The sequence below is a fragment of the Patagioenas fasciata genome, chromosome Z, assembly GCF_037038585.1.
Source record: "Patagioenas fasciata isolate bPatFas1 chromosome Z, bPatFas1.hap1, whole genome shotgun sequence".
Taxonomy (NCBI): domain Eukaryota; kingdom Metazoa; phylum Chordata; class Aves; order Columbiformes; family Columbidae; genus Patagioenas; species Patagioenas fasciata.
The window spans coordinates 31,900,343-31,925,345 of NC_092560.1; the positions used below are offsets into that span (position 1 = coordinate 31,900,343).

The following is a 25,003-nucleotide window of genomic DNA, read 5'->3' on the forward strand; positions in this document are numbered from 1 at the left end:
CCATGCTTTTTGCACACTGCCATGATAACTTTCCATTTTGCAGCATGGTCTGGCATCAAACACATCCTTTGTGCAAAAAACCCTTACACTGAAAGCTCTAAGATGAACACCACTTCACACTTCGACCATGCACAAGTAACTAACCAGATTACCTAAGACCGTGTCATTCTAAATGGGAAAGGTGCTTTTCCTGTTTCCAGTGAAGCAATGGAAAAAATTGTCTTGAGTCTGCTTATAGCTGCTTATTAATGCTGAATAGCTGTGCTCAGGTCATGTCGTCTTCCTAAAAAAGCACTATGGTTTTGAACTCCAGGTCACAAAATGGATTCAGACAAACCAGAGGATCAGAAAAAGTGGCAAAAAGAAAAGAAAACAGGATGAAGTAGTTTTCCAAAAGGTAAGGACTCATTATGTGCGTTTGTGTAATGGGACAAAGGGCAACACATCCAAAATGCTTTCTGGTGACGCTCTCTTGAACTCTATAGAGATGTTCTTTACCTTCTTTAACAAGGTGATACTAAAAGGGTGTTACTGATAAAGTTTCAGTGTCATGCAGTTGTGATGGAAAGAAATTAATAATCTTTTCAGATGTCTGTAATTTAGGAGGCAAATTCTCCCTATATTTGTATTTAACTGGAACATTCCAAGGAAGAAAGAGTGCTTTCATCAGAGAAATCAATAGCACTTGAGAGCTTCTGACAGGACCTGCACCACTGTTCAGGAATTTTCAGATACTGGTAGCTGATAAACAGTTTTCATGGTGGATATTGGGACAATAATAGGTGTGATATGTACATTGAAACACATGTTCTGACTATGCTCTTGGCTCTTCATTCAGAGAGTGAGTTTGAAAATCTTCTATTTGCAATATAGATTTCAGTTAGTGAAAACATGTCTGGATATTTTAAAAATTGCTACGGAGGATTTTAAAAACTGAATACAACACAAACTATTTTTAAACTGGTGATTTTTGATTTAGCAATTTTGAAACATTTGTTCTGCAATGTTGAGTTGACCATTTAAATCACAATGTAGAGAAGTCATTAGCTGACACTTCTACTAAGTAACTGTTTTCTGTCCTTCGAAGAAAAAAAAGTGGATAAAGATGCATTTCCAGATGCATTATTAGAATCGTGTGGGTTTTTTTCTTTCTTTAGTTTTACAAACAAATCTGTAATTATTTTCTTAAACCCTTTTTACCTTTAAAGGATTAAAATAGTGTGTTGTTTTGCTGTTTCGGCAGTGCTTCTAGAATGCATGATGAATCATTGCTGTTTCTGTAGCCAAATTCTTGCTGATAGCGTGGCTGCCAGCTCCTGGGATGTGTTGCCTTAGTATGGGCATTGCAGTATATGACAAATGTCTACCAAGTGCATTGTTCTGTGTGGATGATTTACCAGCTCTATGGTGAGCTAAAAACCATCAAATAGCATCCTTTAATTCATTGCTACTTTTATTTTGTAACTGGAATACATCACTTGGGAAGGATGTTTGTGGTGTTGTACTTTAGAATGACATGATTTAAACAGAGAGAGCATAAACTTTTGCCCAAATGGTTGCATTGCTGTTTATATTTCCGGATGTGAATGTTTTTTTGCTTGTATGTGTAGCACTTGTATTTACAATCATTCTGTGTCAAGATGAAAAAGGATTTTTTTAAAAGTTAAAAATAGATCATTGTGAATTGTGAGCAAAATGCATTCATGGTACTCATAGCGCTAGTACAACCTACGGTGTGCATACATTTTGAAGTAATTTTTAAATGGTATAGTCCCCTGCTACATCTTAGCAGTCAGCTTATCGGTACCTTGTGCTGTTATATCCTTCCTCATCTCTTCTTATAAGAGAAAGCTTCCTCAGTGCAAAACCCCTTTGTACTGATAAAATTCCATTTCTGTTTGCGGGGGGGTATTCTCTTACTACTTCAGAGTTTGCAGAGAGAACTTCAGCATGTAGGGTTGCCGTGTTAGAAGTGCAAAAACTAAGTTATGCTGATGGCTTTTTTTTTAAACAGTAACTCTCGAGTAAGGTCTGTGAGCAGAAATGTGAATTAAAATTGAATGCAAGAAAGCACATTGTTGTAATATCTGTAAGTATTAATAATTATTGGGAGATTCAGTGCAGCACTGCATCGCAGGGTACTTAACCCCATGGAAAGGAAACGGCATAACAATAACCTTATGTTTGGTTGTGAAACCATTGACTAGGCATTGAGGGCAGGGTTCTTCATGTTCCTTAGAAGTCTGGGTCATAGCAATGGTGACTTTTCTAATACACTTAGCGATGGGAGAAGAGAAGAGAAAAAGAGAGAGACCTCCCTGGTGCTGGCAGAGCTTTACTGTATTATTTGGCTTCAGCATTGGTTACAACCAGGTTTCCAACATGGATGTAGCAGTCAATGTGGTGCCAAGTCAGTGTGGACGGTGCTAACCTCTGTTCCACTAGAATTCTTGATTTTTAGCTGTGTCTGTATTGGCTTGTAGCAGAAGTGGCACCATAACAGCAGTCTAAGTATTTCTTTGGGGATGAACAAGAAAGGAAAAAGCACATAATGGAAAAGTAAGGCAGCATTGAGGAAAGTAAGCAGAGGAAGGAAAAAAGACATGGAGTGGGAAGAGGGAGGTGAGAAGCAAAGCAGTAAGTTAACAGAGAAGTCAGAAAGCTGGTAACCAGTTCATATGTCAAGTGTATTTAAAATAAGGATACTGATGTATTTTGCTACATCTAGAAGACTAAGCTTTGCATTGATCTTGCTTATCTTTTCGAAACAAGCACAAACTTATTAAATGCAGCTTCTAAACTTTCATGTGCCTGTGCTGTCCGATTTTCCTCTGTCATTTTTTTTCTTCATGATAGGAAGTCCTATTTCTAATACAAGATGGATGACTTTGCTATACTGAGACACCGCCAAATCAAAGCAACTGCTTCTGAATCCAAGTACAAAATCTAGGACAGAAAGATAACTCTGTGTGGAATAAGTGAAACAGAATTGTGGAGGAAAGGTTGCTGACAACTACCGGGGAATTGCTTCTTGAAAAAAAGTTGCCTTCTAAACAGTTAAGTTTGTAGGAGCTGACTTTACATACGTGTATGTGTATTACAAAGAACACTGGAAGATACCATGTGCTGGATCAGAACTGTGTAACTGGTAGCATTGATGCTGCACAGGGGGCATTTGAACCGGTGGGGAAGCTTGTGTAGAAAGTTGTGGTGCTGCTCTCCAGTGTGGACCCGCACATGATGGATTACAGCAGCATAAGGAGTTCCATGGGTGAGAAGGACTTTCTAGTCAAGTAACGAAGGATTCTTTTTCTTTTGCTCTTTTTATCTCCTTTTTTTTAATCTCTATTTTTGAGCCTCTTTTCCCTTTCAAACGTTCTTGCTGCTTTGTCTCTGTAGAATTTTTTTTTTTTAACAGCTTTTATTACAAGCTTTCTTGCTGCTTTTTTCACCCTTCTTTTATTTCTCCATTCTTCTTTGTTGCCTTCAGTCACCTTCAGAACTGTTCGTTACTTTCTGTTTACTTTTCAGTTGCTTTTTCTGTTTCATAAGTTATCATTTGCTCACCCTGTTTTCTTTTAATAGTGCCATGCATATCCTCTTCTTATGACGTGTGCATGCATATACACAAGTTTAAACCCACTCACCCCTTGCATTTCTGCTTTTGTCATCCTTCCTATTCTTGTGCATTCTTTACTCCTAATTTAATCTTATGCCGTCTCTTCATCATGTTATTTACCTGGTTGGCACATCTGGCAGTCAGTATGTGTTTCAATACAGAATGTTGTTTATGTGAGAAAATTAGAGAAGGTAGAACAGACTTTGGAAATAATTGGTTGGCTAGAATTAGCATTGTTTTATTATGAAGAGTGTGATAGAAATGCTAAGTGTTGGTATTATTTTTGTTGTTATACTGAACTGTGCCTTAAAAAGAAAAACAACCAAACCTCCATTGTCAATGCCAGTGCTTAGTGTTAGGCAGAAGAGAAGGATCTTTCACTCAGACGAGTGGAATTGTAAGCATGCGATCTGTATCCACTGTGGAGTTTGAGGGAAAACATATCTTTTTATTAGGACACTTACTCATTTTTATATGAAGTTTAGTGTTAAAACATAAAAGCTGCTTTGGAAGTACTCCAGTGGCAGAAAAAGTGTCACTGGATGAGAAAGCTAGGGTACACAGTAGTTAGGGAGACCATTGACAAATGTGTGTCTATATGTGCTGGGTAAGGAAGATGATTCATGCAAATTATCAAAATTGCATTTGTCTGTTACAGTTTCAGTGTGATACTATACTGAAACTTTAAGGAAGAATTCAACTTTTCCAGAATAATCTCTACTGCTTTCTCAGAAATACTGTTTTAATGTGTTTAAAGTCTGTCTGCTAGTTTACTGAAAATGTGATTGTCTTTGATTTTGTCTTTGATCTGTGGGTTGTTGCTATTGGTCATTCTTCTCACTCTAAAGATTTACAATTGCCAGTATTTAAGATCTGTTAATAATCTGAGCAAATATGACTTTGTGGAAATAGATGTTAAGTCTATAATAAAAAAAGAAAAACAAAATTTAAAAAGCAGTTGTGATACGTGTGACTAATGCTAAATGCTATGACTCTTGGTCCTTTAACAGTGAATTCATCAGTGTAACTGAAACACAAGAAATGGATCTTGTAATTCATTAAAATGAGTTGTGGTGTTAGACTTCAAGTAGAAAATGAAGATTCAGCAAAAAATAGGTAGAAAAAATATGATGTGGTAAAAGAGAGCTTTTACTTGACTGGGGAATTTATTCAGAGTTATGTGCATCTGCTAATTCAGCCGAAGGAATATTAATAAATAATACATTAAAATTACTTTAAAACTTTAATTGCCATGTATTTTTTGTTTCTCAAAATGAATGTTTTCACTTGAATCCACCAAACCGAGAATCAAAGTAAGGATCAAATCTGAAATACATCTCTTGAGCTTGTACACTGTGTAGTGCTTAACAGCTTAAAGAAACATTGTAAGAAGCCCTAAAGCATTCTTCAGCATGTTCAGTGGAGTTGTTTGCTGTACCAAGTTCTGTTAATCTCACAGAACTTTCTAGGAACCCTGTAAATGTGTTTGCTGGCCTTCGCTGATTCCAGAAAACATTTATTTCCTTTGGCAAACAGGGGTTTGGATAGAAAATTTTATACTCGCTTCATGTACAAGAGCTGAGTTGCATTTAATGTAGTTAAGCTATCTGAGAAATAGAGACCATGATTTTAAAAACTTTTCCCTTGAATACACATGAATATAATTTTATGCCATTAAAACTAAACATTTTCAGCATCTAGTTTCCATCTCTGTAGAAAAATGTGTATTTGTGGGTTGTTTGGAAACTAATTGTACAGCTCCGGAAAACTATTATTTTTTAGGATAGTGCTGCTTCAAAGTTCACTTAGAAAACATTTAACAGGACAAGAAAAGACTATGTGTAAAAAATACAAAAATTTGCATGGAATTTTTGTTTTAGCCACAATTTTTCTTTTAATTAGTCCAGTTCAGACCTCATGATTGGCTGTATTTTATTTGCAGTAGTGTTTTGTCGAGATCTTAGTTTTGTTTTTAATAGCACCCATCTCTATTAGCAAGGAAGTGTGGTTGCATAGTGTATTTCACATTGCATCTCCCAGATAGTTATTATTATTATTATGCTGTCAGAGGATGAATGTTCTTATTAGGCCACATTTTTAGATCAATGAAACAACTTACCATTATGCATATGATGATGCACCCACTCCCTTCCTTTCAGACTCTGAGATGACCATTTCTAAATTAGGAGAGCTCAGGCCAGCATGGCCATGTGTTGAAATAGTTTAAAGTTTACAGATAATTACCTCACTGTTAATTATAGCTGTCCAAGCCAGTGGCCATCCTGTGCAGGGAAAGATTCGGGTCACTTTTGCAGGTTTGTGCAGAATAAGGCAGTTTTCACAGAGAGCTTTTTTACTTTTGATTTGTAGGATGAATTAGTTATATGCCTGTGATGGAACACTGTTTAGCAATCAGTGTTGTTGGAGGCATTTTAATGACGCAATGTTTGTGCATGTTGTGTAATACTAACAAGGTGAATTACATTACTGGGATCTGCTAACGCCACTACCATTTCAGTGTGCTGTTGTTTCTAGTTATAAAGCCCTATTTTTGGTTGTTGAAATGTGTGCCTTTGTACCTTAGCTTACAAATACCTGTTGTCTTTAATAAAACAGGAAATGGAAAATGTGAGAATGGTTTTGTTCTTTCCAGAATAACAGAAACAAAAAGCATTTGATCAGTGTTAACAGTTCTCAAATGTCTGTCCCCAACAGTGTTTATGCAGCGAATTCTGAGCAGTGATGTAGAGAGTTTTGGGACCAGAAAGAAGTTGGTCCCTTTCGGGGCATTTGCAACTGGAGCAACTTAGTACATTTGGAAGAAAGTGATATACTGCATTCAAACGCTCCATAAGTTTTCTTCTACAGAATTTCCTATGGACTTTTTAAAGTAGTTAAGAATCTACACTTGTGCATGACAGCTGAATAATCGACATGATTTAAATGTCCCCAGGTTCTTCTTGATGTGATTGACTGTAATGACTCAAGGAGGTTTACTGGTCTGCTGACTCAAGTGTGTGCTTTATATCAGTCTTGCATGTGTTTTATTTCAGTCTTACATTTCTTATGCATTGTCAGAAATAGGCTTAACAATTTTTTGATGACCAGTCTTAGCTATTGTCCTCATTTTGTGTCTTTTTTTCAGTTAAGATTATGTTCACATACTTTGTAGTAAAAGCACATGTACAGGAGTCTGTAAGTGTGGGCATGGTTATTTAAAGAAATATATGAGCAAGGCAAAGAAATATATGAGAAGGCAAAAGCTAGACTTTTTACAAAAACAATTTAAACAGTTTTGGTAGTTCTTAATCTGCTTTTTGATGGCCATAGTACTAAAAGCAATCATGAGCACAACTTACTGTCATCCTCTCCTCTCCTTCGAACCCCTCTCTCAAGAAGTTCCTTTAGACCAAGAAGGTGGCTCACTGTTACAGGCAAATACATTCTTTCTTGCTTTAATTAAACAGACAGGACTGAATTTCTAAAGGTCTGTAAATTGTACTAGACTCATTTGGTCTGTGCTGCATGTATTTTCTCATCTTTTCTTGTGGACACAAATTGAGTGACTACTCATAATTGTCTAGTTTCTCTCAGCAGACGCTTCATTTCTAGGTTTTGTGAAACGTTTACCAACATTTGAAACTAGACTACAGTATGTCAACATTAGCATGATATTTATGCTATGTAAGTATCTATAAATCTCTATATATGGTATATAAATATAGAAAATACTTTTGATCTGCTGAGATAAGACGCAAGCTGTCCAATATCTGTCATTTTATTGGGGCTGGATGAGTAAACAGAAAACGTTTTCGTTTTCTCTTTGTACTGTTAAGCTAAGTCGTTATTCTACAGTGAGCTCCACCTAGGCACATTCCGTATCTGAACAGTATTCCTGAAGCACAGAGTGCTGATACTTAAATTTTCCATGGTTTTGATTCAGAAATGATTGCCAGTGACAACTTGCTTAATAAAGAATGTACAAGAATTTTGTTGTCCTCCTGTGCTATAACTGTGTTGTAGTTAACAATCATTTTTCAAGAGAAGCTTTTGTTTTTTATCCAAAAAAATTGCTGACGGGAAAGAAGCTTAGGTGATTATGTTGTTCTGTATGTGTCTTTCTCCCTTCTCTGCCTTTAGTTTAGGCATCATTGGGCATTTTCAGTTAAACCTTAGTGCTCTAAATCTGCCATGTTCCTACAAGATGCTGTGCGGTAGCCCCACATAAACACAATGCAGATGTGTCAGCTCCGTTTCTGGGAATCCTGACAGATGCATGAGGGGTCCATGTTATGACTGTCCCGACCACGGGAAACAGTTTTGTGGACACTTTGAGGCTACGAGCTGGTTTGTTCATGAGACACAAGGTCCTAAGAAATTGAATTAAATTACTTCTGCTTCTTACAGAATTTAATGTTTTGGTTTTATGAACTGTATCCTATGTACTCGTCTGGTCACATGCTCCAAATGTGATGAACACCCTCATAATTAATTTGCCTTGCAGTTCCTTCTTCACTCCTCACACAAATACCTGAGGAAGAAGGGGCTTAAGACTTAGCTTGGAAGACTGAAGAGTGTCTCGCTTATGTTCTCTTATCTGTATTGCAAAAGGAAATGAAATAAAGCTAAAGAGCATTAAATGTTTCCATGTTCCAGATCCTGTTTATTTCAAAGAAAAGATGACCAGCTGAGTGCCAATTTTGTAGTAACTATGGTTGTCTTGTTTAAATTTGAGAGATTACGCTGTGTTTTGGCTGTACTTCTGATGAATTCAGTGAAGCTACTCATATATTTAAATGGTTTGCTGAGCCAGGCCTTAGTCATTCGTCCTCAAGACAGTCTTTCCAGGTGACCACTTTTTTGATTGAAGAGGAGATTTGACATCTCTAGTTGCTCAGAGTGCTTTTTACTGGGAGATGCTGGTATGATTTATACATCTTATCTATCTGTCTATCTATCTCTCTATCTATGCTTTCCTTTGAAAAACTGCCATGCTTGTTTATCAGCACAGGGAAGGAAACATATATGACAACAAAAGGCTTTTCTGTATTACATGCATTTCTGATACTTTTAGAGCAGCTCAAAATTGCAGGATTGAGGTGTATAAAAGTAGCTGAGAGATTCTAGTGATCTCAGAACATACTACCTAGCAGTATGAAGACACAGTTTTAATCCGGCTGTTTTTTTACGAAGTGTGTTCTATAATTGCAAAGTGGTGGGGCTTGTTTGGTTGGTTTTTTTTTGTTTGTTTGTTTTGTTTTAGGTGGGTTTTTAAAAAATATATATAAGGACATCACTATAATTTCATCAAATACCTCAAAAACATGTAACCTGTCTCTTAAAATTCTCTGTCCTTCAGAATTGAAATCAGAATGTTTATCTTGATTTTACAGATGATAAGCGAAGGCATGGAGATGGTTAGGTAGCTTGTCCAAAGACACCTAAGAAAATTGAGCAGTGCAAGGAAATGGTCTGAAGCGTTCAAGTTTGGAGTCATAACACAAACCTTCACCTGAGGGCTCTCTGTGTTATAAAAACAAAAGAATTCAGCCACACACTTTTTCATGAAGCAATCAGTGCTCTGTGCGCCGAAGTGCAGACTGATTGGTGACGTTTTCACCTGTAGCAGAGATGGGAAGAGAAGCTAGCGCTGTGACTTCATCTCCCCAGTGATGCTGTGAAAGGGCCAGTGCATGTAGCAGTGTAACTGGAAAGATGAACTTGAGCATGGGAGGGTTAGTTTTATCAATGTTTATATTGCAACAGAAGATAATTTCTAGTAATGAATCAAGTCTATGGTTAGTGATTTCTGATTGTAAGCATCAAATATAAGTGTTGGCTTTGACTGTATTTTAAAGGATAATAATTTAAAGGACAACTATTTACCTTTTTGCCTCAATGAGTATATGCAGTCCTACAACTTCTATTGCAGGGAGGGTAGAATAATTAATAAAAGCTTGCTAAAGCATGTTTTTTTCAGTGCAAATAGTTTTGAATGTATGGTATGATAGGGTGTTTGGGGCCTTTTGCTTGGTTGAGAAGCCAGAAATGTGCCTGTGTACTGTGTGTGCACAGCACAGAAAGAGGTATGATGGACAAGTCTGCTCCTGTCTTGTTAAGCTGGAAGTAATGAAGAGCTGCACCTATGATAAAGAACAACTGCATACATAATTCTTTACTATAGTTTTCTTAATGATGTGTGTTGCTTCGCAGCTATCAGAAATATAGCATTAAGTATCTTGTGTGAATGTCCTGTGTAGTGGTTTAGCCTTCTGGTATGAAGTGGCATGTAAGTAAGTGTTTAATTAGCTATATTTATTTAAAAGTATCTGGTCAGACTGTCAGATTCTCGTATGGTTTGTCAGTAACACAGGGACTTATTCTGAAAAAAAAAAAATTTTGTACTTCCTGGGTTTATTTTGTATCTTGCACTTGTTTTTAATCAGTTAAAGCTTGCGAATGTTCTATATAGGAATTTGTTTGAAGTGTTTTTTAGAAAGGGAGATTGTGTAATACGAATGACCTAGATGGCGTGTAGACACCCGGTCTTTTCATTTGTTTTCTCTTGTCCAGAGCATTGAGACAGGAAGCATTTTTAGAATTATTTTTAGATTTCTAAAAGTCAACCTTGATTTCCTCATGTAACACTAATCCTTTGGCTAGCACTGAAAGCAATATTGTTTACTCTTCCGTGGTGCCATATGCTTGCGATTTTTTGCTTTATTTTGGGTGCCTGTGTTTTTTTTAAGAAAGTACTCAAACTTTCATTTATATTGGATTGTAATACTTGAACTTCTTGACCACAGAAGAAAGTGCTCCCTGTTGTATCCATTATTATTCTCACTGTGTGTCTAAATCTGGCCCAGCAAGGATTTTGATTTATTGCAGTCTAGTGAGATGATCATGTCTAAACGATCACTTTCTTGCTCTATAATTGTGTTGTCTTTATGTCATCACGTCTGTTGTGACAGAAAGGTGGCTGAGAAATTAGGAGTAAGGAATTCTAGTTTTCTTGTTAGCTTACATTCTGCTTATTTTCCATCTTAGCATTCAGCTGAGAAGTGAGCTGTATGTCCCAAAACTTCTTTACACCTAGGTCATGGTGCTGCTGCTGCTTTAGTTGATGCATCCCTCTTTTAAAACTGAAAAGAAATTGGGTGCATCAGTGTGTTTCTCTTTTTCCTCACCGTTCAAGTCTGGGAAACTTCAACAGAAGTGTTGTCTTAAACATGCCTAGGCTGCAGAATTACTGATTATCCGTTCTTGTCCCCCACAAATTAGCTGTGCTATGTAGAGGGGGTAAGGGGTTTCAAGTTCTGCATCTTTGTAATGTAAAAATATACTTACCTAACTGTCTTGTTACAAGTTAATATTTGTAAAACATACTGAGGTTGGTAGATATAGTGATTGTTAGAGTTCAGGGAGTTCCTTTGTGGTCGCTGGTGTCAGAGCAATGACTTATGATTTCAAGTGAGGGAACTGATATGTGTCAATTGCTCTTTGTGCTAGACATCGGCTTTTCAGTATCTTATCCGTATTTGCCTTGCAATACAACTTGATGTGTCCAAATCATATGCTAGCTAGTGTTTAACTGTGTTCCTTTCATCAATAAAAAGCTAGTGTTTTTCAACTCATCTCTTCCTGAGTCATCTTCATCTGAATGTTTTTATTATCCTGAAACCTTAGAATAAGACGAATTATTGAACTGTTGTAAAAATGTCTCTTCATGACAGAATATAAATCCCTTGTGACTCATCACATCATCTGTGGAGAAGAGTTACTTTTGAAGACTATTGTGCAAATTTTACTTGGCCATAAAATTGCCAGTATCTGTTAAAGTTTATGAAATCCTGATTATGGACATGGAAACATGAACACTGGATAACTCACCTACAGATTATAGCTCAATATTAATTACACAGAGGAAAAACTGGAGAGAAAATGGATCAATATATGATCACTTTTATTACTGTGATTCTATTCACGATTTTTTTAAGTTTGTAAGTCACAAAATGGGAGGTGACCAAGAGATGAACTGTTATCAACGCAAAAAATACCCCTGAGATTTTATAATGCTCATTGCTACTCAGGTCTTGGCTGAGTAGATATAGGTAAGCATGGGAAAGGAATTGTAGAAGGAGGGTTGAAGCTCGAGGTTTTCTCTTTGTGTTCCCCCACCCCAGCCAGTACCTGCATTTTACACCAAAGAGGCTTCTGTTGCCCTGTGGGAGTGTTACAAGTAGCCCCACCGTTGGCCTGTAAAACACTCCAAAACTAGACATGCAACTGAAGTTGCTTGAAGTAACAGATAAGGAGAATTTAGCTACTTAATTATGTTGCATTTGCTTTTAATCTTCGGAGTTGGGGGGGTAGGAATGAAAAGATATATGGAGGTAATGTTAAGTTAAAGATTCCCTTACAAGGATATCCTTCATATTCTGGATGCTACCATGTAGTGCAAATGTATGGCTGGTTGTGGTGTTTGGTTTGTTTTTTTCCAGTTTATTGACTATCTTGCCATCTTGGCTTAGTTAAGAGTGGACTGGGTGGGTGTTGTGCAATGCAGAGTCTTTCCAAAACACTGGCAAAAATTAAACAGTGAACCCAGCTGAGTTCCCCTGAGGGTTTGAGCTGAAATTCTGACTTTCATATTAAATTAGGCATGGTTGCAAGGCAAGAATTATTTGAAGTTTTTGTGAAACATGGGACTGACAGAACAGGCAGCTGGCCTGCAGATCGTTTGCATGTATGTTTTCTTTGTTTGGTCAAAAATATATTCAGGATACAAAAGGTTCTTATTTATGGGGGCTTGAAGGGACAGAGATGAAAAGATAGTTCTTATATCTTAGAAATAAAAATGAACCCTGAAACTTCTTTGCTCAAGTTTCTTTCATCTGAGGATTCCCCTCCCAAAAGGGCTTCCCTCTTTTTTCTAAACACCTGAAGCTTCATGCATCTATCCCATGTTTTTCAAGCAGGCAATATTTTGGGTTTGTTTTCATTTGTTTGGTTTTTTGTTTGTTTTTCTGGTTAGACTCGAGTTGCATTATTAAAATACTTTAGCACATATTCTCTGTGATGTGGCACTGGCCGGATGGACTTACCATTTGCTTCCTTGGCCTGCTTCATATCTGTATTGCTGTGATTCTTCATGGCAGGGTGCTGCAGCTATTCCTGCCACTACCTTGGGTTATATTATCAATGAGAACAATGAAATGAACCTTGTTCCATGCCACTTCAGGCAGAAATTTCTATTAAAGCTTGAGATGACCCATCATCACACCACAATCTAATTTATTTTTTTTTTCCAATTCAGAATTGTGCAATGGTTTGGAAGCAGCCCTATATTTGACAAGTTTAGATTGATAGATAGAAAACAATGTTAAAGTTTCTGGCAGTCAGTCACCCATCTACACTTGAGTCCCGTCCTTGGTTGGTGCTGGATTAGTCCCTTGCTGGTGTCGGGGTCAGCAGTGCCGGGTGCTTGGAGGGGAAGGAAAGGTGGAGCAAAACAATTGTTAAGTCAGTCTCTCCACAGCAACACATAGCAAATGCAGTCATTTTATTTTTATCTCCTGTCTTGCATCATGCATGCGTTTTCACATTAGTTTCTTACCATGTTTCCTGCCCTCACTTTCTTCGCTACTTAGTCGGGAAGACCTGCATTTCGGCAACCTTTTTATTACCTCCCTTTGCAAAAAAGCCTAGAATGAGGGTGAAAATCCATTTCTAACCAAAAAATGTTTATAGATACACTACTGTAATAAATACTTGTCCCTCACCTGATTTAAACCTCTATTAAGCTCATTTTTTGCTGGTTTGCCTATGAAAAACGAAGATAAAAGTGTAATCTCTGCTTGTTTTGTTCTTTTTAATGAAATCAATGAAGTAACTGCTGGCTATTACTGATACACTTGTCCTACGTTCTTTTCTTTTTGTGACGCTGTTCATCTGTTCTTGTGTCATATAATATGAAAAGATATATGGAGGTAATGTTAAGTTGTCATATAATATGAACTGCCGAGAACCAATTGTTCATGAATGTATTTGTGTTAATTTTATAAAGGATTTTAGGCATATTTGGATGCACAGAAAATGCTAAAACCTGAAATTATGTTAAGAATGTGATGGTTTCATTTTAGCTTAGGTATGAATAACACTGCATGAAGGTATTATCGCTTAATCTACAGTAAAAACAGGATCGTAATTTGGAAGCGGGAATTACACGTGGCTAAAGAACCAGAACATATTTTGGCTCCATCCAGCAGCCCTCCCAGTCACTTCAGGTGCTAAAGGAAGGTGCGATCATCTTCAGAGAACTAGTGTTTTTGAAGTAGGCCTTTCTGTTATGTAGTAGGCTGCTCCAAAATAGGTTTTTTTTTTTGTTATTTGGGATATTTTTTCTTTTTACTCACATGGCAATAGAGCATCTCTTTAATGTTCACCTGGTTTAAATGTTTTTATAGTATGCTGACAGTTCTGATAACTACTAAGTTTCTGGGGAGAGCAGTGGCTGTATGGAGCATTTGTTTCTTGATTTAAGTGTGAATAAGACTGGCAATAGCTAAAAATTAGCTGCATCTAAAGCTGCTGAGTGTTTTGGGTGAGGTAAGCTGTTCTTTATTCCTTCTCAGTAGGAATGGCTCCTAAACAGCTAACAAGGGAGTTGGTATTGCTTAAAATACTTTTTTGTTTGTTTGTTTCAGCAAAAGCCAAAGATAGGATAGAGATGAAGATATATATCAACATCTGAGGCTCTGAACTGATGCTAGTTCTCTAAACTTTCTACCTTTTGCAGCCTTAAAAGCAAAGAAAAAAAGAACAGAAAAAAATGAAGTTTTCCACTATTTACTCTGGGGGTTTTGTTTTAGTTATTTATTTTTAATGCATAGCATTCATTCTGGAAATCTGCAGTCCATACAGGGAGAGAAGACACGTTTGAACTGAGCAAGACACAAGGTCTGAGTATGTTGTGTGTAAGCCAGTCAATGTGAATGCTCAGTTAACAAGCTCTTTTAAAATTAAAACTATTGCTAGGTCAGTTGACACGGTGGTTGGTAAACTGAGGTAGGGCAAGCAACAGCTGATTGCTCCTTTGCTGAAAGCAGGAGCTGCTGAGCTTGAAGTGTGTGTAAAAGTCAGCATCCGATCAGAAGTAGTGAATGAATATTTACAGTCACACCGTATGTAATTGGGAGAGGGCTGAGAAGATGCCTGGTTATTACCTCAAAGAGAAGGAAGACAGATTTTTAAGAAAAGACAGTATGGGAAGTTGTGAATGATGCACTTGCTCCTCGGCGACGGAAGCGAACCTGAGTTTAGATGGGATCGAAGCTGTAAGTTTTCAGGGAAGGAGTACCTGGCCTTGTTAAGAAAGGCTTTGTCCCACGTGGGATTATCCATCTCCCAGGGAGCGTGGAGGGAGCACAGCAACTCCCAACCTTCACAGCGTCTTGGCTAGGTCACTGTTAGAAAACTTCTGCATGAAAAGTTTTGAGTTTAGTATTTTTTCTGTCTTGGCTCCCATACAGAAGCCCAATGTTCAGTCTTCTTTGGCCACATTGCTTGAGGATTAGGTAACAAGGGAACCCTTTTGAAGACTTTATAAAAACTTCTGCCTGCTGCTCAGAACAGTCTGGAAAGCTCCTGAAATACAGGTGCAGGGAGCTTGGTGGGGAAAAGACACCTTAAAACTGACAGTGAGAAGTAGAAGCTGTACACACTGGGATCTCTCATACAGTGTCTTTGGATTAACTAACTGCAGGATAAATTATAACAAAAAGCAAACTGGTTAAACCAGGAGTTCCTGTTATTAACATCATAAAAGTATTAAAAATAGAATTCAGAGCAAACAGGATGTCGGGTCATAACTGTGCAGTTTCAGTTGCCTGGTATTCATGCAGTTGACCTTCTGTGCTGAGATCAGAGAGCAGTGAGGAGCCCCGTGACTGTGAATAAAAATCCTGTTTTAATCTGGTCGCATCAACATGGCAGCTCCTGGAAGGACTGGGCTAGCATGTAAGGGTGGTGCGGGGAAATTAATTGGTGCCTCCAGGGAGTATACACAGAGCTTCTGCTCTGGAGGCGACACATCCTTTCTGAAAAGCTGTAATTTTACCTGGAGCAGTCGCCAGTGGAACTACGTATTTTCTTTTTAATAGTAGCATTATAATTTTTTTTTAACTTCTCTGGTATTAAATTTGGAAGTAGGCTGTTTGGAGTACAGAGACTTTATTCCAAGTTCCTGAAGTCATTGTATAAAACGAATTAATAAACCGATTTTTTTGGTAGATGGGCTGTGCTGCCCAGCCGAGAGGATGTAGTGAGCAATCGGTGCATGGTGGGAAGTGTTTCCCATTGACCATTTAGAGTAGAACTATTAAGAAAATTCTTTCTTCGACCCGACAGACAAACGGGCACGCCTGCAGCTTGAAGCCCGGACCAGGCAGCACTGACATTTTAGCGCAGAGCACAATCTGTGTGTGATGGCAGATGAGAGTCAGGCCGGCTCCCAACAGCTGGGGTGCGCGGGGCCGCTCCTGCTGCCCGATGCAAAATGCGTTTTTCTGTCTTCGTGTTGCTGTGGATGTGGTCAGCTGTGCCAACAGCACTTAGCTGAAGTTAACCTTCTGTGCTGTGTGCTTTTCTCTTCTTAAAATTTCTACCGCTTTCAACTGAAGGGCAGACTGCCTTAAGGAGCAAATTCATGGATGTGACAACAGACAAGGTAAAAAGTATCCGAGATACTACTTTAAAGAGTTGATAGCAAATGCTGACATTTTATTGAAAATAGTGGTAGCATGGTTGTATAAAAAGGAGACCTAAGAATGAATATTAAAGGACCTAAAAGGAAGGCTGTCCTTTTTCAGTGTTTGGAAGAAACAGACTGTTTCAAAGTCAGCATATCTCACTATACAAACATCTTTCTTAATGTTCAGATGACTTCTGAGTCATTCGTTTGGTATTATTTTAAGAACTCCTGAAACTGTATTTAGTGTCTGTGAATGTGTATGTAGTTTCTATTAATCAATATTATGAAAAATTGTTTTCCAGATAAGCATACCTTGGTAAATAAATGAAATAATAATAGGATAGAGGCTCAGAATTTCCCCAAATATGCACTGTGGAACAGTTGCATGTCAGCAGTAGACAAGATATGTTTTGGAAAATGAATATGTTGCCACAAATGGATCTTCTGCAGAGAAAAAAAAAAAAGAGTATAGGGGAGTGTTTGAAAGAAAGAGTATCTGTTACTCTGTATTGGTCTGGGTCTCAATTTTGTGATGATTCACTGAGGTTAGTAAAACTCTACATATAGATCTTTATTTTGTGCGACTGCCAAATTCTTAGGTTTTGGTAGTGCCCTACTTTCTTATTTTTCTTCTTCTTCCTTTTAAAGGAGGGTGTTGGCTTACAGCATCAGAAATTCTGTTCCATATCAACATATATATTAATGCCATACTTTAAATAAAAGTTATTTGTAATAGGTATTCCTGTATTATTTCTCAGCTTCTTTTTGCCAAGCCATTTGTTTACTGAACCTTTGAAAAGAGAGATAGAATTTTCAATTAACTGAAGGAATGTATTATACAACATTCAAATACCACACCCAGCCTGCTTAGGAGGACAATACTATTTTTGTACCTACATGCCCTTGAATAGTTAAGGGGCAGGTTTTGGGTTGATGTTGGTTTATAGTGGAAAAATACAAGTCTGAAGCTATTGCTTGAGAGGGCAAAATGTGTAGTTGAAAGCAAAACACTGGAAGAACATACGGTGCAAGAAGGATGGCCTTCTTAAAGAAATGCAGCTATATTAGTCGAACAGGATTGACAAAGAGCCCTAGTTTAAGTTTTTATTTCCTCTCAGACAGGGGGAAGCTTTCTCCAAGATCTTATTTATCTTCTTAAAGAAGACACAGTATATATACACACATACACACACACACACACACACACACACATGTGTATATATATGTGATTTGGCTTTCCTCCCTTCTCCTCCCCCAAAACAAAAAAAGAAGTGTTTTAAGAATTGTGATTGTCAATTTTTAATTGGTTTCATTATAACTTCAGTTAAAAAGACCTGGTTTTCGAAAGAAATTTGATAATACCACCTTTTTGACCTTGTTGGGAAGGTATGATTCATCTCTTTCAAGCCCTTCCTTGGTCCTCTGCAAGAACCATGTCTTTTCCTGTACTGTCTGTGTTTCAGCCAAGTGTCTAGGCTTGAGTAAGACCACACATGCATTTGGGTCTCTGACAACAGAGGATGTGGAATTTAATTCTGCAGAGGTGGGTTGGTCTACAGCAAATGTACTCAACACCCACAGAGGGCTTCCTTCCTCCCGACCTGATGTCCTTGCCAGCTGTCCCTGCTCACTGCCCATCGAGGGGGGTTCGCATGGCCAGCTGTGGGCAGAGCTCCTCTTACAGTCCCACATCTCTTTCTCCAAAGGTACGGTAGAGACGAAACAAGCTTTCTTCAAGGATGTGGGCAGTCATGCAGGATGATCCTGCAGCTCAGATGGCTAATCAAGTGCAGAAGACCAGGTCCCTAGGTGCTCAAGGCTAGGCGGAGGGTGTGGGCAGGGTCTGCATTTCTCCCTTCGGGCTCTGAAGGCATCCAAGAGCCAACCTGTTGTAACCTACTCACGTGGCCCCTTCTGCTGGGAAGCAGCCACGGTAGTTCTCCAGAGGATGCAGCACCATGCAAGCATGGAGGATGTTACAGCTCCTCACCGTGACTAACGCTAAAAGACTGGAGCTGGGAGCTTTTAGATTTTTTTGTTGTTGTTTTTTTGAATCCTCGTGTTACAGATTTCTGTGCTCTGAAGTGATCAGGTCAATAAACTGCATGACTTCATGGAGGAAACTTTAAGATAGATACCAGAAAAAAACATACTTTTTCTGTGTTCTGACCCGTAACTGTCCCTGCTTTCCCTCTTTCTGTCTCCGTTATCTCTTGGAAGTCACAAAACTGAAGCTTTTTATATTTTGTATGTGTATCCACAGGACAATGAAAAGCCACAGGTACTGTGTTTCAGTCAGCAATACACATTATTGATGGTAGGCTTTCATAGAATAGATCATTAGCAGGCACTCCTCCATTGTGGATTGATAGTAACTTGATTATATTTTAATGGGCCACTTGTCCTGATTTAAGCTCCTTTTGTTTAAATGTCACTAGGTACTTGTTTTTAAAATAGGGCCTTTATGAAAAGATGAAAAAGACAGTACATAAAATCATAAAACCTAATCTCACTCAAGATTCAACAAATTCTGGTTTTTGAGTCAGAAGCTCAGTCTTCACTTTTCATCTTTGTACCAGGACCCTACACATAGGAGCACAAAGCAGAGGCTGTTGCATACTTTTCTGTGGAGGAGTGTGCATGAGAGTAAAAGCAGCTTTTTTAGCCCAAGCCTTACTTTGGCTTTCTGTCATGTCTGTCCATCAGTCATGATGGAGAAGACCTGTCTGTTTGAATGAAGTGGTTTTGTTTAGTCCTATGTCACATTTTAGCTTCAGTGATTCCATGCTTTATAACTGATGCAAAGGAGCTACTTTGTCTATATTAGAATACAGTATTCCATGTAACAAAATTCACTTGTACTCTTTCAATAAATGTATATTAGTTTAAAGCAAATGTCACTGTGTACATTTTCTCTTATGAAACTGTGAACTAGTGTAAACTTTGTGTAACATAAAGAGTGCAATGGCACTCTACTGGGTGTAAAACAATATAGAACTTGGTGCTCTACATCAGCTTACAGAAAAGCTTAATAGTTTTGTGATTGTTTTGGTTCACCTACATAAATGCTTATACTGTCATATTTTGGCAGTTGCATGACAAATAATTGTCTATTTTAAAAGGTCATGGAAGAGTAATTTAAATGTTCAGATACATTAGCTATTTTAAAATTTTTTCATTCTCCCTCTTTTCAGTGTATTGAGAAGTTCAGTTGCATAAATAGGGAAGTGATTGAGGTCCTCAGTAATCTGCTGTAGGCTCAGTGTTTGTGCCTTTCAAATTCCAGTGGCTAGGCTTAAGCAATGTAAATCGTTCTGAGATCCGTACAGCATGTATAGATAGAATGTCTCTCCCCGGGAGTTTCTGGATCTTCTTCCACAATGCAGAAACACCAGGTCAGGTAGCACTATTAGAAAGACCAGTTTAGAGAGATTAGTGTAGGATAACACATGATGGTCTGTCCAGCCACATTACAGCAGTATGGCTGTAGGAGTAGGTGCGCCTAGTGACTTGGATTGCTTCTCTTAGTTCTTCACAGAAGAAATGGTCAGTACTTTGCTGTCATAGAAAAGCACTGAGTGTTTCACATCTGTAACAGTGGAGAAAAAAAAATGATAACTACAAAGGTTTGGGCCAGTGTGTGCCATATCAGATATATGTGTGCCAGATATGCATGCTTCTGGAAGAGTGTTTCTGCTCAGTGGCCTGCACAAGATGTTCTTTAGTTGAGCCGGCTTTAGATGGGCTTCTACGAAAGATGGAGATTACAATTTAGACAAATCATGACTCCTTCTTAACAATTCTTCCATATCATCTGCCTTTCCTGTTTTGTAGCAAGTTGTCTCCTGCTGACTGTTGCTGAAACAGTGGCTCCAAATTTTTCTGCTGTTGTGTTTGTTTTGCCATAGCCGTTGTTACTTACACTGAAGGAACTTTCCTGGGCATTCTGGAGGTTCCCCTGGACTTCACCTTTTCCAGATGAAGCAGTGTAGCTCTGTGTTAGCTCTGGAGGGACACCTATGGATCTTCCTCATCCTTAGCTGGATGATGGTCCTCAGTGATGGAGGTGGCTCTGTAATGTCCTGTGAGGCTTCCCTTACGAAGTGGAGGAGTTCTGTGTTTGGCCTCGCAGATCCCCTCTGGAAATATCTGTGTTCACTGATGGTTCCCTGCTGGCCATCAGTCAATACATTTTACCCAACTCTTACAGAATGAAATCGGATTCATCTAAAAGGACCTACTTCCTGCAAAATTGTAATGCACACTGGCATTGGTAATACTGTTTGGTTTTTTTTCTGAACTAGTAGAATCCTATTTATGTATTACTAGTTGCTAGGTTTGGGGTTTTTTTTTGTTTGTTTTTACTTCCTATTTGAAAAGTTTGCATTAGTTCAATAGCATTCCTGTTATTCTGCTGTGCTTACTCGATTTATCTTCTTCCAAGCTTCTGAATACCAACTGGCAAATAATTTTCACATTCTGTATTCCTCTTCTGTGCATGCACAATGCACAATGCAGGATGTCAAGGCATGATCTTACAGCTGGTGAAGTTGCTGGCTGTGTTCAGGTTGGGCTGGATTCTTCAGCCTTAAGATCCTCCAAGGTGTAAAACTGCGAATGCGTCATTTGACTTCAGAAGTCACACTAGGTTTTTCTGTCCTTTCTGCTGAAGTCCACGCACTGGCCTACCTCATGCTTCTGCAGCACTGCCACCAGACAAGAGATTAGATCTGAAAATTGAGTCTTCCAACATTACTTAACTTTGAGTGGCAACCACAAGCTCACACTGAGTGTTTTATCTAAATTACATAAGTCATTCTTTCTTCCCCCTTGCCCTAAATTGTTTCCTACAATGATATATTTGCTTCAAGGACATTCCCATCTGATTTCAGAGAAGAGGAAGAAAGCTGATCAGCTCCCAGGAAATTCCTTTGGTAACTGCAGGGGCTGGACTTGTGATACTGTGGTATTAATAGTTGCTGTTCACAAATTTTATGGATGTTGTCTTTCACCTCCTAAAAGGATCGAATATTATTTTAGTCTTGTTTCCTATCATGTCCGCTCACATAAAGCTAATTTCAATGCATGTGTGTTTATCTGTATGTTTTCTCTAGTAACCTGGCTTATTTAAATAATGTATGACAGAAAGACAGATGTCAAAGACAACTAGTACATTAAACACTAGCCAGATAGAGGAAGGCGACTCAGGAAATAATACCTTTGAAAGAGAGCTTGTGATTTGTTAGACACAAGGAATCTCTCTGTAGAAAGGCCCTAGAAGTACCTGAATAAACTTCACGTGAGTTTATAGTCAACCACAGGACACACATCCAGGGGCAACCTTGACTTAATGGATTCTTATGCTTCTGAAACACAGTTTTGCTGCACAATGCTCCTTTGTGATGAGGCAAAGCTGTTGCTCATGCAGCTTTATTATTCTCCTACAGTAGTGTCAAAGGGACAGGTAGGATGTTGGTGGCACCCACAACATGGAATCAGGATGTGCAGGTCTGTTTCTCCTTTTGATCCTGATGAACCGAATTATGCAAACTATTTCATTTTGGATTTTTTACAAAGGATTCAACATGATAATTGTGTTCAGTACAGATGTCTGCAATACCTATTTCAATGGGTGTCACAGAGAACGCACAGTGTGGTGATTCCCAGTGCATGATCTGTAGACCTCTATTCCTCAGTGGTCTGTTTGGCCATGCATCACTGGTTTTATCTTCCATCTTTAAAGTCTCACTATCTGTCCTTTCCTGTACGTGTAGCAGTTTTTCAGGAATGATACACATAACACAAAAATAAAGAACTTAAAAAAAAAGATTGTTCAAAACTGCTTCTTGTTGTTGCTGCTGTTTGTATTGCACCAGTGCCTTATGTAGTGTGGAGTTACTACGTGTACAGCTGTATAAGGGGAAAATACAGTTTTGTTTGTTGTGATGTTAGCAACTCAATGCTCTTGTTTCACTGCAGAGTGTTTCATGAACAAGACTTCCTGACTACATATTTTGCTTTCTGATACCCTCAAAAGTGTATTCAAGTCTGGGGGTTTTGTCTTCTGTTTTCTTGAACGTTAACTTATACTGAATGTGGATCCATTTAGACAGAATCAGTGGTAAGCTTCACCCAGGTTGTCCAGTCATTATTGAACTCACACCACTCCAAAACTGGATTAAGACTCCTGAACCAATTTCGAAGCACACTGCTTGGCCTCTCCTACAGAGTGCATGTGAATAATATTATTAGCTAGACAGAAGTATTTTCAGACTGTCTTACACACTAATGTAAAACACAGGTGGAAACGCTTCTCAGCTTATGTACTGTGACTTTTCTCATAGTCTAGTAGTTCACGGTCATCAATTAAAAGTGCTGTGTGCATGTCATTAGTTCAGATGAATTATACTTCGGTAATGAAAAAGAATCAATTTCTTTAACTTACACAAACTAACACAAATCCATTTAATTTTCAATTTATTCTTGATTCATCTGGTTTGCTGCTCAGTGGCTAAAAATGCTGTGACAAGTGTAGCTTGTTTTACTTAGTTTCCTCTTTGGGGAAAACCTAATGAGGCAGGGCTTTTTACTACATTAATCTTACTAAATTTTAGCAGTCATCTGTTTACCTGCCATGAACTTTGGCATATGATAGAGAAGAGGAAGAGACAGAGCCAAGCTAATATTCTTAGTGACTTTAGGTAAAACTGCCAGCCCATCATAGCAGAAACCTAGAAATCTTGCATCATCTGTGTGGATGGAGCAAATGCCAAACTCTCTGGTTCCACCTGAAACAAGAGTGGCTTGTGAAGCTGGTTCTGTTTGATGTTGTGCACAACCTTAAAGGACAGAAAAATCTTCATTTTCATGCTTGGTAACTGCATTAACTCTGTTTTAGGAATTTTAGTGTGCTGATAAACATCCTTCTCTGGCATCACATGTATGAGGAAGAAAACATTCTTTTTCTCTAAGTATTTTGTTGTAGGCTACGTATGGGTGGTAGGTGCCTACATGCATCCCAGCTCGCAAAGTTTTTATGCTCCGTTTTCCAGAGGCCCATCTCTGGCTGTCATGCGTTGTTGCAGCTCTCAGAAGAGTAGATCAGTGACCACTTAACTCAGTTGAGATTCTTCAGTTTTCTTCCACCCCCACCTCTCCATTATTTTCCAAGTTTCCTTACAGAACTCAGAGAAAGCTGGGGCTTGATTAGCTTCCCCCAGCCCTCACTGTGGTTTTCCATGGCATGAACTATTAAACTCATTAATCTGGTAGCAGAGAATGGGAAAAAACAAGATCAGAAGGAAGATGGTTTGCCTGTTCTTATCCAAAGCTTTCATTCTCTGACGCTCTGATAGGCACAGGGAACTGAACAAAGATCTGGGGCTTGCTGTCACCGTCTGGCCCTATGCTTGGGCCTCTGTTGGCCCTTTGGTTCTCTGTCTTTTTTGTCTGTGTCTTTTTCTCAGCTTAGTGGGAGAGCTGTACTAATATCCTTCTCCCTTGTAAAATGCACATAAGATGTGAAGAATGACTGCTTTAAATCAATCCTTACATTTATCACAGAAGCACCCTGTAGTTATGTCAGCTGGCAGATTCTCAGTGCAGTATGTTCTGTTGCTTTGGAGGCCAACAGGTCATGCAAAGATGGTGATCTTTGTTGTTCGTATTTTCCACCTAGTGTCCAGTATCAACTGTCTTCAACTGATGAAGGTGAGTCTTTCAGAGACTGAGCTCACCTTTCTAAATTCAGTGGGCAGGGGAAGATTACTCTCTTTCTTGCAGATGAGGGAATACAGGAATGCAGGGAGAACTGGTAATGCTTTGTGCTCTTGTACAAAGTAGTTGCATTTCTTGTAGAGCTGTTGCAGTAGTGGTGCAATACATCTCATGTTGGAAGGTTTCCTGCTTTGACTGTGTAGTTCGGCGGTATTTCGAATGTCAGCAAGAATGATGTGTAACATCTTCTTAAAGTAAAATACATCGAGGAAAAATAAATCTTGAACCTAAATTTTAAAATAATTACATACATTTACTTATTCCTGTTGAATCTGATTAAGTGACTCTCGCAAGGATAGAGTTTGATCTCTGGAAGGGATTGTGAGACAAGCCTGAACTATCTAGCTGAGAGAACCATGGGGTAGATGCAGAGTGTAGCAAATAGCTTTATACTTGGTGTTTATAAAATGCTATGATCAGACATTAATTTGTGGTTTTCAAAGTGAGACTGCGCCGGTGTGTTTGCTGTTGAGAACTACATGCCCTTCCTCACTCTGCTTTGCTGAGCAGCTCTGAAAAGTCGTATTGATTTGATCTGATAGTTGTTTTTCTTTTTTTTTTTCTTTGAAGTAATGCACCTGATATGAAGGAATCTGTCTTGTGTGAAATTCTTCTTGATTTCACAGTGAAACCGTGTCACTCAAAATATAAGTTTTAGGATAGGAGGTGTTGATATAGTCCATCCTTTTTTGAAAAATCTCAGCAGGAAAAATGAAATGTTACAGTGTCTACTGAGACTTTATGACACACACACTTGTACAATGAACCCAGTTCACTGTGTCTTAAGTATGTTAGTTTTTTTAAATTGATGCCAGATTTATAACGGGTATTACAGATGTGTACTGGGTAACATTGCT

The 25,003-nt window shown here is 38.4% G+C and overlaps 1 protein-coding gene across 16 annotated transcripts in view; it reads left to right on the forward strand.

Moving 5' to 3' along the window:
• AOPEP (aminopeptidase O (putative)) overlaps positions 1 to 25,003 on the forward strand; it is a 189,705-nt gene that overhangs the window by 110,883 nt on the left and 53,819 nt on the right. For 12 of the 16 annotated variants that reach the window (XR_011736625.1, XR_011736627.1, XR_011736626.1 and 9 more), the window contains one exon: positions 314 to 397. The exons of 2 other annotated variants lie outside the window; for them this stretch is intronic. Coding sequence is in view for 9 of the 14 variants with exons in the window: in XM_071802515.1 (XP_071658616.1) it covers positions 314 to 397 (84 nt within the window). In the remaining 5 variants the exon portion in view is untranslated. Of the gene's footprint in view, positions 1 to 313; positions 398 to 2,856; positions 4,853 to 18,076; positions 19,177 to 25,003 lie in introns of those variants that run through there. 2 more of the 16 variants (XM_071802523.1, XM_071802522.1) reach the window with 2 other exon arrangements.